The sequence below is a fragment of the Bos grunniens genome, chromosome 8 (genome assembly GCF_055505025.1).
Source record: "Bos grunniens cultivar Pamir isolate PY7600 chromosome 8, Bosgru_T2T1.0, whole genome shotgun sequence".
In the NCBI taxonomy this organism is placed as follows: domain Eukaryota; kingdom Metazoa; phylum Chordata; class Mammalia; order Artiodactyla; family Bovidae; genus Bos; species Bos grunniens.
Window position 1 is genome coordinate 22,658,606 of NC_141172.1, and position 16,708 is coordinate 22,675,313.

The 16,708-nt window shown below is 40.3% G+C and overlaps 1 protein-coding gene across 8 annotated transcripts in view; it reads left to right on the top strand.

Moving 5' to 3' along the window:
• Window positions 1-11,594, top strand: part of MLLT3 (MLLT3 super elongation complex subunit) — a 289,068-nt gene extending 277,474 nt beyond the window's left edge. For 6 of the 8 annotated variants that reach the window (XM_086414328.1, XM_086414329.1, XM_086414327.1 and 3 more), the window contains 2 exons: window positions 1,027-1,098; window positions 9,068-10,597. In XM_086414328.1, coding sequence (XP_086270454.1) covers window positions 1,027-1,098; window positions 9,068-9,199 — 204 coding nt within the window. In that variant the 3' untranslated portion in view covers window positions 9,200-10,597. Of the gene's footprint in view, window positions 1-1,026; window positions 1,099-9,067 lie in introns of all 8 variants that reach the window. The other 2 variants (XM_086414334.1, XM_086414333.1) reach the window with 1 other exon arrangement.
• Window positions 11,595-16,708: the final 5,114 nt, after the last annotated feature.

The following is a 16,708-nucleotide window of genomic DNA, read 5'->3' on the forward strand; positions in this document are numbered from 1 at the left end:
TTCCCAAATGACAGGCGCTTCTTTCCAGTGCTTTGTAGTTTATTTTCCAAGTCTTGTTTACATCTCCAGTGAACAAGATAAACTTGGCCTTTTGCTATCCATGCTTGCCAAGGGATTTTGGGCACATGGAATTAGGAGGTGAGAGAGCTGTGGTGGAGGTGGAGGGTTCAGGAATCTCGGACTGAAGTGAGCAGGACATCTGATCCCAGTGCAATGTGTTTTCCCCTCGTGTGCAGTCACGCATCCAAAATCTGACTTCAAGGGTTGTTGGGGGTTTGTGTCCTGTTGTAAGCAGGGTCCTCACATGCTTTGCAGGATCGGGGTAGGCCTGGATAATGCTTCACAAACCTTTATTTGCTTTCATTGCAAATGGCACAAAGAATACCCAGGCATTTATGCTAACAAAGACCTGAGTCTGAGCACATGAAGGTGCTCTGCCTTTTCAGGGGAACTCGACAAGCCAGATGCTGATTTGGATAGTGACCTCTATTTTTCATAAGACCTTCTTCTGTCCTGTTACTTGCTGTTCACTGGCCATGTTAGGTATGACCAGGAGAGGTTGTTTTTTTTCCCCTTCCAATTTGCCCTAATTACATAATTAGTGATGTGCATTGATACTTCCATGTTCAAACTTGGAAACATTATAACTAAGAGAAAAAAGCCTAAGATGGAAGAATAATTGAAAAAAAGAATATGTACTGTGATAATATGCTTAAGCTCACATTTTTTCATTGAATTCCTTTTCTCTCTGTAGAGGTATGGTTGGGAGAGGGTTAATCCTGTTCACTTGGGAGCAAATAAGTTCACAAATAGCCCTATTTTGTAAAAAAGCTACCTTGAGAAAGTACTAGTTGGCCAAAGGAGAGTTGGTCTGCAAAGGCCTTGGGCAGTGCATCCACACAGCTTAGGGCAGAAGGTAGAATGTGCGACCTCTAACCACCTCTGGTATGTTCTTACTTGTTTATCCTTTTGTTTTTGAACTGCTTCCTAAATGCTTGTCACTGGGGGCATACCATTCTCTTTCAGGCATACCTCGATGAACTGGTAGAGCTTCACAGAAGGCTGATGACGTTGAGGGAAAGACACATTCTGCAGCAGGTGAGGAGGGCTTCTGAACACCAGCCTTTCCAGAAGCCTTGAGGTCTGGTTTGTCCTGCGCTGGTGTGACAGCACCTGGAGGCACACTGGCCGCACGCTCTCTGGGCCAGTGCCACCTGCAGAGTATTTGGGGAGGGGCTTATTTCCAAGGCTACCTGGAAGTCTGCTTTGGGGCTTCCTTGGTGCCACAGACAATGGAAACGGGGCACTTGGGGAAGTGACGATGCTGCAACATACTGATCTCAAGCCATCTGATGCTGTCATGTGGGCTGACGGAGGGATGGGAGGAATGCAGAAACCTTTGGGGCCAGGCTTCTGGTTTCATGGGAAAACAGTGATAAGAACTGCAGTCAAGTGCTGTAAACATTTGTGATTCAATTTAGTAACCTTTGCCAATGCTATTCTAAGGAAAATAAATATTTTCCTCTTTTGTCTTATCTTGTTTAACATACATTCTATTATTATGAACTCAACTGTGGAATACTTTTGAGTGGGGACATTTCTATTAGTACAATTTGATGTTTTGAGAAGGAGGGTGGTTTTTAGTTTTCATACGGTTATAGTATGTGTTCCCATTGCATCAAAAATTAAAGATAAAATAATTTTTCTTTAATACTCAAAGTGAAGGTTGTGTTCTAAATTCCAGGGGTAGATTTGTAGATTATTTTGCTGCTGGAATTTTTTTTAAAGACTGCTTTCAAATAACTTGATGTTAGAAGTTAATCTACCCCAGCTGTGTGTATATGTGTGTGTGTGTTTAATATTTAATGGCTGATGGTCACATTTATATTCTGTGTACATTTTTGGTTAAATCTATAAATACATACTCTCAAACTTTGCAAGTTCCCTGATTGGTTTGATAAGGTTTAAAATTCTAGAGTTTCAGACTTGAACAGAAGACTACAGACCTATAATTCTTAATTGAGGATAAGTTGCTTTTCTTGCATGTCTATCTAAGTGTGCAATAGGTCAGGGAGCAGGATCTGAGTGGTTTGCTCTAAGACATATCCTAGTATATCGAGAGTATTTTTCTTCAATTTTTTTCTGTACAACTGAAAATTAGTCAGTTAGCCTGCCACTTGGCAATTATTTGGGGCCCATTGCCTGAATGGTGATGGTAAATCTATTTAGCTGATTTTCCCATTTTTTTCCTGAGCACCAGCTCTGAACCACTGTGGAAAAGCTGTCTAATAAAGCTATTATTGAACAAATTGGACCTAAATAGTGTCTCACAGGAGAGCAAGATAGATGTTTGGGCAGCGTTGGGACCCCCTTCTCACAGAAAGCCAGCCAGTGAATCGAGGATACTGTGCCATTGGGCAGGGTCTTACCATGGGGTGTCATTGGCATTCCCAATTTCACATTGCCCTTTATTTTGACCTTTGAAAGCGTTATGAGGGAAGGTGGCTTAACAGGAGAGTTTCATGGAAGTGGATTATTTTAGCATTCTAGAGGGAGAGAGTGATATCTATGAATTTTTAACCTGGCATAAAGGCACTCCAGGGCCCACAGCATTTCAACCTAATTGCATTCCCAGGCTGGTTGAAAGCTCTCAGTCTTTGGCCTTTTGCCTTGTAATGCAGCTGAGGCTTGTGATTATGATACCATGATGCATGTCCTGTCATGGTTTACTGCTTAATTAATTCCTATTGTAAAGCATAGCACTGTTGAGCACTGACGTTATTCCCCACCTTGAGCGCTGCGCATCCTGTGGACTGCGTTCCACAGAGTCTGTCTCCTCTGCCATGCAGACCATAGCACCTGAGACAGGATTTCTAGTGAGCCCGGGAGCCTATCCCAGTTCTTTTCCTATGAAAGGGATCCTATCAGAAAATCTGGCCTGACATTTTTATTTGGCTCACAAAAAATGGTTTATCTCTTTTTTATTCTGGGATCATGCAGTGCTGGCACCCGGCATCTAGGTTAATGAACAGAAAGCATTGGATCAAGAGAGGCTGTGTTCTTAAGGCCCTTTTCCATCAGGTACAATGTAGTACAGTGGACACAGTCAAAACCAGAGATGTCAGTACCTTGGACTGACTAATAATTTCATTCTTCTTTAAACCACATGTCTAACATTTATTTGGAAAGGGAGATTGAAGACTTCTAAACTCTCTTGCAGTTCCAGCTCTGAGTCTGGGCTTGCATCCTCCTCAGGAGAAAAAAAAATAACCTCTGAGGAAAACCAGGGCTTCCTTAGAGGCTGGTTCAGCAGTTTAGGTAACAGCTATTATACTCAGAATTTTCTTTAGGGAGATAGGGAATAAATGGTATGGCAGAGTGTTATAACAATGTGGAGAACTCTCCCTGAGAAGTGTTTTGCCGAAAGTGATCTTCTCCACCCTGGAGAATCTCCTGTTGTATTTTAGAATTCCTTGAAGACTGGAGCCTGATGGCCCACTTCCTAACCCCAGTAATGTTGTCACAGCCGTAGAGGGGGCTTCCCTGTCCGCACAGCAGGGGCCATCCTGCAGGAAGACCTAGCTCTCCCCAGCCCTGACTTCCCTCCAGACGGAAGCAAAACTTGTTCATGACTTCTCACTCAGTGAAGAGGCTGTTTGGGTGAAAAGAATCCTTTAAAAAAATATATATATATGTATGTGTGTGTGTTCAGTCGCTCAGTTGTGTCTGACTTTTTGCAACTTTCTGGACTGTAGACTGCCAGGCTTCTCTGTCCATGGGATTCTCCAGGCAAGAATACTAGAGTGGGTTACCATTCTCTTCTCCAGGGGATCTTCCTAACCCAGGGATCAAACTCTTGTCTCCTGCTTTGCAGGCAGATTCTTTACTGCTGAGCCATCAGGGAAGCCTATATACATACATATGTATGTGTGTGTGTATATATATATATATATATGCAAATATGTGTAAAATCAGACTACAAATAATTTATTGCCTTTTTATAATTTTTTATGACTTTTATAACCAGGGTTGGGGGAAGAAGCCATAGACTTAAACAAGTGGATCTTACTCCTTAAAAAAAAAAAAACCCTGCATAGTACCCCCTCCAAAGCTGATGTGGCAGGAAATAATCCATCACAAATATTTGCACAACCATCATCATCTGAAGAATGGGCTCAGCAATTTCCATGCTCTTCCTCCTTCACTACCTATAACATACCGCGTGCCCTTGGCTGCTTTCCCCCTCTGCAGTCAGTCTGCCTTTTACTGTTACTATTATTTTGGAGTTAGATTCATCATTGCAGTCTGATGCAAGGTAACGACACCAGGGTGGCAGCATGTGCATTTGCAGGTCGGGGAATCCTATGGCATGGCAGCAGGGCGTCCTTCAGGGACCAGCGGGGTGGTGTCTGTAGGCTGTGTGGCTTGTGTCATTACCATAAAGCATGTTAATGCTCTGTTTCTGATGTTCTAACTATCAGGATTCCTGGAAAGGAACCCACATTTATTTTTCTTTATGAAGTCTTTACTTAATTGAGGGTGTAGATTCATGCTCTAATAATTCAAATCATTAATGCTGTTCCCATTGGCAAATAGTCCTGAACGCCCCATCTGTTGGCACTCCTACTGCTCGAAGGCCGTCTTTGCCTCCACCTTGATGCATTCTTACCAGCTCCCGTAAAAATGCAGGGTTCATTTAGTGCGAGTGATCAGATCCCCTTTGTTTCTTTGTGTGTGTGTGGCTGCAGGCAGAGTGGGGTGTGAAGTTTGTGGAGGAGGCAGGAGAGCTGTAATCGAAGCCCCGGAACCTACAAGATAGTACAGTGCCCATGAGGTGAGGGGGTTGAATATCCTAGTGAGTAAATGTGTTTATTTGCTTTAAAACCAAGTGGCCTTTTCTAGAAGGTATTTTTATTATTCTTTCTTCTATTTATTATTTAGTAATTAGTAAGCAACTAGATTGAGTCACAGAATTTTATTTTCTTACAATGGTGAGTTACCTGTCATTTTCAAGGGAAAATGTAGGACTGTACTTCTTTACCCCCACATTGTGGTTTTAGTTTGTTGTTTAAAAAAGATTTTTTTGTTTTTGCTGTGGACCGTTTTAACACCTTTATTGGATTTACTACAATATTGCTTCTGTTTAATGTTTTGATTTCTTGGCCGTGAGTCATGTGGGATCTTAGCTCCTCGACCAGGGATTGAACCCACACTGCTTGCAGTGAAAGGCAAAACCCTAATCACTGGCCCTCCAGGGAAATCCCTTGTTGTTTCAACTACTTTCCTTCAGCTGCTATTCTCCCTGTTTTCTTTCCTCTCTCCTGCAAACTTTTATTATACTTTTTTTTTTTTTTTTTAATTTCAAGGAGATCTTTTCTGACTTTTAGCTTCTGGCATTTTCCCTGCTTCATTTGTTTTAGTGCTGATGAAATGGCCAACAGTCAATGAGGGGCAGAGGAAAAAGCACTGGGTGTGAAAACTCATGTGTTGTATAGTTACCTCCTGGATAATTAAGGATAAGTTTATGTTTACATGGTAGTCATAATCATGTTGCCCTCATCTGTGTAGCAGTTTTCAGCTTATAAAGAAGCTTCATGTTCTGTATATTATTTGATCCTCTAAACAACATTGCATGATAGGTAGAATGGGTGGCATTGTCCCCATTTTACAGTTGAGAAAATTAAGGCTCAGAGGTTCTGATGTTCTGTCCAATGCCATTCAAAGAGCAGAATCGGGATCAGTTCAGTTCAGTTGCTCAGTCATGTCCGACTCTTTGCAACTGCCAGGCTTTCCTGTCCATCACCAACTCCTGGAGCTTGCTCAAATTCATGTCCATCGAATCAGTGATGCCACCCAACCATCTCATCCTCTGTCGTGCCCTTCTCCTCCTGCCTTTAGTCTTTCCCAGCATCAGGGTCTTTTCCAATGAGTCAGTTCTTCACATCAGGTGGCCAGAGTACTGGAACTTCAGCCTCAGCATCAGTCCTTCCAAAGAATATTGAGGACTGATCTCTTTAGGATTGACTGGTTGGATCTCCTTGCAGTCCAAGGGACTCTCAAGAGTCTTCTTCAACACCACAGTTCAAAACCATTAATTCTTTGGCACTCAGCTTTCTTCATAGTCCAATTCTCACAACCATACATGACCACTGGAAAAACCATAGCTTTGTCTAAATGGACCTTTGTTGGCAAAGTAATGTCTCTGCTTTTTAATATGCTGTCGAGGTTGGTCATAGTTTTTCTTCCAAGGAGCAAGTGTCTTTTAATTTCATGGCTGCAGTCACCATCTGCCGTGATTTTGGAGCCCCCCCAAATAAAGTCTGTCACTGTTTCCATTGTTTCCCCATCTATTTGCCATGAAGTGATGGGACCGGATGCCATAATCTGGAGAAGGGAATGGCAAACCACTTCATTATTCTTGCCTTGAGGACCCCATGAACAGTATGAAAAGAGTCAGGATTAAATATGCCAAATTCAGGATTCTCTGTTCTGAATGCTTGGGCATTTACCTGCTGGCCAGCTCGTTGAGAAGAGGAGCCACACTCTGGGATAATTGTCATTTGCTTCTATTGCATAAATTGAAAGGCTATTTGTTTCCATCCTAAAAGAGCTCTCTGAAGGGGCTGTTTGTCACTGTACTGAAGTTTACACATTTTCAGTTCGTCTTTAGTATTTCTAATCGATGTAGCAAAAAGATAATTTACTCTGGAAAGTACTCTTGATTCAATTAATGTTAAATATATAGTAAGTATTGGATTGCCTTGAAAGGCTTGTATTTGTGGACATAGCTGTGTGTGCATGTTTCTCTACGCATATAGATGTATGGAGGTGACTTATCCTGTAACTATTAACTAATAAAGCCAATGAGAGTTCATTTTAGATCTTTAATGTTAATAAGATCTAGCTTGATAAATGCTTACATGAATGTCATACTTTAACCATAATCAGAAACGCGCCTTCAGATAATCTCCTGATCCATGTAATTGAACCCTGAGTCTAGTGGTTTAAGCAAGTAAGGCTCCCTCTCTACCCCTGCATCCTGCCTCCCTGCCACCCCATATAATAATAGGCCTGGAGGTAAGTGATTCATGGTTGGTGTCGTGGCTTAAAAGATGGAACCGAGGACATAGACTCATTGCCACTCTGCTCTGCCATCTTTCATTTCGTTGATTCATCCACGTGAGGGGAAGACAGATGCTGCACTTCCAGAGTTGCATCTTCTTTCAAGACAGGAAGGGAGCAGAGGGCAAAAGCTACCTGCCCATAGTCCACACCCTTCTGAAACTTTTCCTAAAAGCCCAGTGACTTTTGACAAACTGTGAATAGCAGTGTCTGCCTAGTGCTGCAAGTGGGTCTGGGAAGCCAGTGTATTGCCACTTCCAGAAAGTCAAGCTTCTGCTAGGAAAGAAGAAGGGACACATGAATAGGAGGTAGGCAGTCTGCTGTGACTGTCATGATTTTGCAAGGGGAGTAACTGGTTTTGTTATTAAACCCACAGTTACATCTGTAAAAAAATAGTTTCAGAAGTTGAATACGGCAATAACAGCTCAGTCTGGAGTTGTGCAATTAATTGGAATGAGGTTCACTGTGCCTTTTATGTTTCTGTGGCAGTCAAATATGTCAGGAATGGGGAGCACATTTTCTATTGAGAGCCACTGACCCATAGGAAACAGTTCGCAAATTTACTGTTTTTTGAAGAAAACTAATTGTAAGAAGAAAAGGTCAAAAGTTTCCATTCTGCTGTTTTCAACTCCAGACTAGGTAATCTAAAACTTCATTGAATAAATAATAGACTGAATAATTAAAATTACTCCTCTTAGGATGATTGAGAAAGAACAGAAGCAAGTGATAGAGGATAACAGACAACTACAAATAAGCCAAATGGGTTGCCAGCTGGTTTCTCTGCACAAATAGTTTTTCTTTCATCTTGATGGTGATTTTCCTCTTTCTTTCACAAAGCTTGCTGAAATTAACCTCCCTCCATTCCAATTTACTCACAACAAACATACCTAAAACCCACACTGCCAGGCACAGTATCTATTTCTGATAAAATTATTTGTAAAATAGGAATAGAAAGACACATAACAAGATAAAAAATTCTTTCGAATCATAACCAACATCATTGTTAATGTTGAAACCTTAGAAAGTGTCCTCCTGAAAACCGGGCAAAACCAACAGTAACTCTGTCACCACTTCTGTTGATCATATTTCTGGAAGTTGGAGCCAATTCAAGGAATGAGGTATAGCTATTCCAAATGGGGAGACAAGGCATCTTTTCTTTCTGTAGATAATACTTATTACCTCCAAACGCTCAAGGCCATCCACTGAACATGACTGTTGGAATGAATATAGATTTTTGTTTATTTTTTGTGGAAGCATAACAAAATGTGCAGCTAGATCAATTTTAACAAAGTGAATGCATCTTTTGTCACCAGTACCCAAATCAAGCAATGAAACAGTCCCAGCACCCCAGAAGTCTTCCTTGAGCCCCTCTATAGTCACTACCCATATCTTTAGGGAGGTGGAGATGGAAATGGTTTCCTTTTTTTTTTGGTGGGTTTATTGCATTTTCTAAACTTTCAACAATAAGGTAATCTGAAAGAAAAATGATCATTATATTGGTATGTGTTCTGCATGTACATATTTTTATAAGGAGTTTTGTTATTCCTAGGCTGGAATTTCCTTTCATCTGTTAAGTACAGCCACTGTCCTTTGGGTCAGTAATTTTTAAAAGGGTCTTGAAATTGTATCTCCCATTAACTATCCATTCTCACTCCCACCCCTATAGTAAAATAGTCTGTTGATGACTTAAAAGTTAGGAATCAGTTTAAAGAATATGAATGATGAGAACAGGTAATCTGCTCTCATTGAGAAGTTCAAAGGGTTAATATTCCTTTGACCTACCAAATTGGCTAAGAGGTAGTTTGGTGCCATCAATAATATGGGACCTTCTTTCTATAAATGAGTCTCTTAATCCCTTGGGTTCCATATTTTACTCTCTCCCTCTCTTTTTGCATTTTGACGCCTATTGCTTATTGCCTAAACTTTCTCTTCTTCACTCCTCTAGATTGTGAACCTTATAGAAGAAACTGGACACTTTCATATCACAAACACAACATTTGATTTTGACCTTTGCTCGCTGGACAAAACCACAGTTCGTAAACTACAGAGTTACCTGGAAACATCTGGAACATCTTGAGGATACAACAACTGGATGCATCAAAGACTATTGTTTTTTTTTTTTTGGTTGTGATTTTTTTTTTTCCTTGTTTGTTTATATGAAAACACTCAGAATGATGCAACCAAAAGGGAAAAAAATAAAAAGCAAACAACCTTCAGCTTTATTTTTCTTTAAAGCCAGTCATCATCTCTTGATAAAGGAGAGGTTCAGCAAACCAGCCTCAGTGGACCACTCTTCTCTCCAAGGAAATCCCCGGGAAGAGTTAGCCTGGATAGCCTTGAAAACAAAGAGATCAAACACAACACGAGAAAACTTAAAGAATGTGTATGGTATCACGTGTCTCTCTCTCTGTGGTGGTTCATTCCACAGGACGAATGCATATTCAACACACTGCCTTATTACATAACTGATCTATTTATTAATCGCATACTATAGAGTCGTTGAGGGAATGACACCACAAGACATTCTAATCTCTCGGTCCCGTGGATGCTCTTTCAATGCAGCGCCCTTGCCATCCCAAGCCCAGTGACCTTACTCCGTATACCGTGCCACTCTCCAGCAACTTTTTCCAAGTCCCTTAACTCGTTGCAGTCTGTATTTTCCACCTTTTTTTCCAGTTCCAGGACACAAATGATCAACTGGGGGGACCAAATAGCCACCCTGATTTTCTTCTTTGTGGTCTTTTTTTCCTGAAAGTTACAGTCCTTGGCTGTATCCATATAATGAATGATCTTGGACCATGGTAGTAAATGCACCAAATAGGATCATATGAATTGCTGTCTAGCCTTAGTCAATAAACCTGTAGGACTTTTAAACAAACGTGTACCTGTAAACGTCCTGCATCCTACATTGTTGAGCTGTCATCAACATCCTTGTGTCTGTTTCACTGTTATGATATTAGATAAATATGGAAGTGAATGCATTCCACAGGATCATCATTTAAAAAAAAAAAAGAAGGAATTCTGATTCTGTTTTCTAAAGAAATGTTGTAGAAATTCTTAATTTGGGTCTATTTATTAGTAAGAGGTTCAGCTTTCTTCAGCTGCCAGTGTGTTACCCATCTTTACCACCAAACCTGGAGTAAGAGATCTTTGTTTGTTCTCATATGATCCTCTTAGACTCTTTTATATTTGAAAAATTAAAATCTTTCTTTGGGGGAAAACTCTTGATTATTCTGCCATAACAGATTATGTATTAACTTGTAGATTCAGTGGTTCGATACCTATTTAGTCACTTGCTTATGTTTCCAGAAGGATTTCTTGTATTGGTGACAATAAAGACGGTTGACAATAAAGATGGTTGGGGAGGGGGGATATTTTTGTTCTTGATGTACCCTGTTTTGAAACTAGAAATCTGTCCTGTGGCATGCAAAAGAAAGCAAATTATTTTTAAAAGAAAAAAAAAAAACCCAAAGTACTTTTGGTGTCATTATTCCATCTTCTCCAAAAGTGGAGACATGCAAAATACGAGCAGCTCAGCACCAAGGTTTTGTACTAGGAATTCAACTGAAAAGAAAAGAAAATGAAGAAATACTTCTGGATCCAAAGGTTCGTTCACTGGATCAGCCTTAAGAAAGTCTCTATGTGTGCTAATAGACCAGTATCTCCCTTGTTGATTCCCACGCCAGATGCTGTCTTTTCATACAGAGATTAACTAGGGTCTGTACAGAAAATGGTCTTTCCAGACCCATTCTTTTGGGCAGGAATGTAAATGCAGATTGATAATGGAGTTATTTCTGCATTTTAAAAAGGGGATTTTTTTTTTTACATTGTTTTTTTTCTATCCAAAGACACTATTTTTTTCCTTAAAAAAAATTATAATACAGCCATGCTCCTTGTAAATTACTTCTCAAAAGCATCCTCTCTGAGGACAAATGTACTTTTTCAATAATGTTATGACTCTTACGATTGGCAGGACCATCCTTGAAGCATTTGTTTCGTAGTCCACTTCTCACTGTTTAATTACAGAGGAACTTTGAGTCATTTTGAACATCAGGTGACTGATGAATTGCATGGTTTTAGTTGTGTTGTTTTTTTTTTTTTAACTTTACAGGTGAAAGGGGCGGACAATGCTTATATGGAATTGTTTGCGACATTTAAAACTCTTGAAATTTTTCTAAATGTTAATTCACACATTCTAATTAAGCCAGAAATGTATGTACCTTAACTAAAATATCTGTGCAGTTTAACTAGAAATGTATATATGTAGTATGGGCCATTTTTATTTTTGTGTTTAAATTGTGTGACCAAAACTGTGATTTGGCAATGTAAAGATGTTTTTGTTCCCTAGGTTACTGACCAAGAAACTGGTTAACGTAAGAAGTAAGCAGACAAAAAGGATAGTAAGAAGGGAAGCTATTACAGTGATAAACTTTAGGCCTAAAATTTAGGTAATAAAGCAAATGTCTTCAGAATATTGTCTGGAATGGATAAAATTCAGGAAAATTTAACCCTTCACTGAGACAGAAAAATGAGTTTTCCATGAAATTCCAATAGAATAAGAGTCATATTATTAATTTTTTTTAAGAAGTTGAACTCTTTGCTCTCGTCTGATTTTTAAATGCAGAAATGATAAACCCCCTTTCAATTAAATTCTAATAGTTATACTTAGAAACCCACTGAGTTCTGCCACACTTATGTACACTCACCTTTGAAACCTATTAAGATATTTTTGACATGTGTGTTTTAACAGTGGCTTCAGTTTTTTTTAAGCATGAAGGGAAAATGGCAGGGTTTAATTTCTTTTGTGTGTGTGTGTGTGTGTATGTATATATATATATATATGATAGATGTTTCCAATAAAATTAATTGGGTGAGTGTGAATATGGTTTAAGCCAACCAGAGTATAATAAACTTTAAATTTTCCCTCAGCAATTCAAAGGAAAAAACAATTTATGTACAGTACTTCCTCCCCTCCCCTTATCAATTAGCATTTGCCTCTGGTTTTGCAGCTGGATATTTAGGAAAAGATATGCTTAGTTTATAGCAGGCATGTTAGCAACAAAAATGCGTGCAGCTATTTTGTTTCTTCACTGTAATCCACCTGTCTTTATGTAGACAAAAAGATATGTCTATATATGCTTGCATATTGTGTCAAAGTAGGGGAGGACATAAAAACTTAAGATCAAGAGAGAAAATCTCTAGGAGAAAAAATTCCTAGGAGAGCGTCCCAAACATTTTTAAATTGCAAAGCAAATTGCTGTAATCTGAATAATTACCCACCTGTTTTGTGGGAAGAACCAATAAAATTGGTTTTCTTCCACTAAACACGTCGTCTACCAAAAATGTTTCTGCTGGTAACTTTTACAGACCCAGCTACTCTTTTAAAAAAAAAACTTTTCAGCTTGCATACCATCCCACATACTATTTAGAGCCCCACACGTGTGAATAAGTTGACATACTTGTATTTGAGAGAGACTTTATTCTTAAAATGTTTTAGGTGTCCCTAGGTAACGGAGTTGGATGTTTCGTGTTGGAAATGGCCCGTGTTGCTATTGGATGGTGTGTGTTCATTTTTCTCACTGTGGAGGTGATCTGCTCTGGAGTAGTTCGCTGTATGCTTGTTACTTTCCACCCTTAGCACTTTTGTGTACTAATGCTGTGTACTCCATACGTACACATACCTTAAAATCTTGCTTTGGACTGTTGCTCTAAAGCTATGAGTATAATGTACAGACTACTACAACTGCAATGAATGTTGAGGAGTCGATTCCCATGGTTTAGTCGAGTCTTGGACTGGAAGTCTACATCTTTTGACCTCTTGTTTTCTATGATACTTTTTTATTATGTAGGCACTGCCATCCTTGAATATCCCTTGTAAAGATGCATTGAAGAAGTCAAAGGAAGACAAAGCCACCACTGTCTGTAAACTGTAAATATGTATTTTGGCACTTGAACTCCGGTATTCTGAAAGTAGAGTTATGATGGAAATGCTGACAGATCCCTAACGGTGGCTACAGCTACCATGCAGTGCAAAAATAAATTAAGTAATTGTATTCTTGAGATTAACAGTGCAAGGCCAGTACGTTTTATAAATCTGTCAGTATCTTTTTTGAATGGAGTGTGTATGTGTAGTAATGTTGAAAGATACACTGTGTATGGTGTGTAGATGCTACTATATGAACTACAAGGCATTCGTTAAGATGTATTTCCCGTCTCTAAAACCCATGTTGAAATGTAAGTACAGATGGACAGAAATAGGTGTTTTACTTAAATTCATATCAAATTTGTTGTGGCTCCATTTTCTTTTCAGCGTACAGTCTTCCTGATTAAGAGTCATTTGACCAAGATTTGGTTTCCCTTTGCATACAAGAAAAATGAGCCCCCAGCCTTTCTCAAGAAGTGATGCTGGTCTTAAGGAATGGTGAGAGGAGAAACGGCTGGGGACACAGTTTTGCTCCATTCATCTCTGAGTCCCCAGGGTCTAGCACCATATTCTGTGTCCTAAAACCAGTACATTTTTTAAGCTTTGCAAAGATTGGGCAAGAAATGGTAGGGTACATTCTTGGAATAAACCAGGTTACTTGTGCATGGTATTTTTTTCTTTTTCCCCTTTTTTCTCTGGGAGGTTCTGTTTACAAACTTAACAAAGGTCTTGCATTTACTCTAGTGGCAAGAAATGCTACCTTGTTTAGACAGGAAGGAGAAAGACTATATCAACAGAGAGGAGAGAATGCTTTTGGTTTCGCAAGGAACCAAGGGATTGGATGTAATGCTCTATGTAATGCTGCTTAAAAGTAGAGAGAGGTCAGATTTGAGAAACCTTATCTTCAGGTGACAAGCCCTTGAGGGGACGATAGTGGACTGCTTTGTATCTTATCAACTAGCAACTGGTTTTAGGTGTGGAAGCCTCAGTCCCAGATGGGCTCATCTGACAGCTAAGCTGTCTAATGACCATGCTGGAAGTGGACTATCTTTTCCCCTTGTTTCAGCCTAGATATTCATTTGTTTATTTTAAAATAATGGCTTTGCATTTTCTCCAACATGGAGAAAGTCAGAGTAAGCATCCTGGGCTTGCTGAAGACAGGATGTCGTCTCCCAAGTGCTCTCACATGGGAAGTGCACTGAACCTCAGTCTCCCCCCAAACTTCCCCACTCTACCCCTCCACCACCCCATGCCATACGCAGAATCGCACTCCCACTTGGATACCCAGGGAGTCCTGGAGAGAGAGATGGCAGCTGAAGCGAGACCTGATGCCCAGACCTCTCTGCTTGGCAATTTGGGGATACAATGTCCAAAACGAATGGACTCATTTGTTCTGATTAGTGGAGTAACTAAGGGTATTTTATGGGTTCCCTTGCTCAGAATACCACCCAACTAGAAAAGCCTGAGCACATTTCAATGCTTCTGCTTTCTCCACCCGGTAATAGTATCCACACCTTCCTGTTTATGTGGCCTCTTCCTCTTGGAGGCATTTCCAGTCTTTTCCAGAGGTTGTTAACTTGCCCTGGGCTGTCGGCGCAGCCTCTTGGTCTTAATTTCCCCTTAATTAGAGAAGGGTAACCAGTGTGGTTCCCAAGCGCTAGGGAGAGACATACAAGGCACAAACGAGAAAACACTCCATTAATTATAACTGGGCCCTATAGCCATACAAAAATAATCTACTGCTGGAATGAGAAGGCTCCCGAGTCCACGCTGATAATAACTCAGGGCGTTGGGATCATGTGCACGGAAGAGGTGGCCACAGGGAACAGGGAGATGGTGGTGTGTGAAGGCAAAGCAATTTGCTCCTTCTGCCTGGTAACACGTCTCCCAGCACATGTGGCCCCCACTGCGGAGCTCTGAAGTTTCAAAAGGGTAGAAAAGGATAAATCCAGGCCATTAAAAGAAAATAATCAAAGCTATTGAAAAGATAAAACAAATGAGTCGCACTAAAAGGGCCGTCTGTGCAAGTAATAAGGCTGAAATACTGATACCGATTTCCTAGCTGAACAGCATTCCTCACACATGTGGTTTGTGTATCCGTGTCTGGGTGGGTGGTCTGGGGAGAAGTGCTAAATGCAGCAAGCTGGCTTAGTTTTTGAGCAGCGGAGGGAAGCTTTGGGACAGGCTCAGCCCCTGGCATCTATAGCCCCTGCAACATAAAGAGGCTTTCCTTTTGCTTTGTTCCAGGAGAGAAAGTTTTAACTTAGCTTATTCATTTAAATATGAGTCTCTGTTCTGCACAGAATCAAAGGGTAGGAGGTTTGTGTGTGTGTGTGTGTGCGGGTGTTTTAAAGCACCGCCTTGTCCTGTGTCCCAGGTCTAGGGGATGGGATGTATGGCATGGAGTGTAGTAACTCTCCATTTGTTCTAATTTATCCCCTGAGTGCTAGGCAACTATACACGTTTCTTTGGAAAGAGATGCTATTTTAAATAATACCTCAGTGTAGATAGGACACGAAAGAGTATTAAAAGCACATGTTATGAATATAGTCCACGAACAAAAGCCAAAGGCAGATGGACGCCCCCCAGAGGCACATATATATGAATGACAAAGGAAGTACACTCAGTTCAAAGGGGGAGACTTGTATGGGAGACTTCTACTCAGAAAATAGGTGCCCATCAATTCATGGCTTTTGACAGATGTGGATCTTTGTCTGAAGACAGGTTGCTTCGTGAATATTCCTCAGAATTGATGACTGTTGTGGTCTTTATTTTGAATATCCATCACTGGGGGAATAGATCATTGTTTTCCACATTATAATGTATGCTTGTTTACAGGTTTATTTCCTATCCACCCCTCCGCCCCGCCCCCCCCCCCAACTGAAATGAAAGCCTGATGAAGACAAAGGCTTTGTGTTGTTACACTGCTGGATCCAGGACCTAGAACAATTCCTGGACAAACTAGGTACCTATCTTTGTTGAGTGAAAATGTGGGAGTATTTTGTAAAACATTGACCTCTTTTGACATTTTATGAAAAAAGGTTTTGTGTTAAAGCGAGTTTGGGAAAACTGCCCAGTATCTGACCCTCTTGGAAATTCATCACTCACTCCTCTAGTAAATCTCTGGGAAGCCATATATTCTGCCAACAACCACCAAACTGGTTTAACTTGAACACTATTTCTTATGTTGTATGTAACAACAGGAGTTGCAGAAGACAGTAACAGATGTTTTGCTTTAAAGTTCCTTGATCAACATAATTTTACACTATATTTCATTCAAGGCTTACAACCTAAAGTTGGGATGCTGCAGGTTCACAGAAGGACAGTAGAGCTGTTAATATCCCCAGAAATTGTTTTCTGGGTTAGGTGACCACTTGCCATCCAAAGTGGAACATTAGAGAATTATCCCAGGACAATGTGAGTAAAGTGGGTTGTTTTTGGCAAACTAGGATATGTGGCAGGGCATCGTATTTCCAAGGAATGCACTATCGGACATGGAGAACTGAAAATTTACCCTCAGGTTTCTGCTTCTACCCTCAGATTTCTGCCTGTACATGATAAACAGTGGTTGGGTTATGTATGGGAACAAGAGCATCCTCCTCAAGGTAGGGGCAAGCCCTTAGGATCCAGGTTGGAAAGGGCATTTTCAAAGTTACTGAAGAT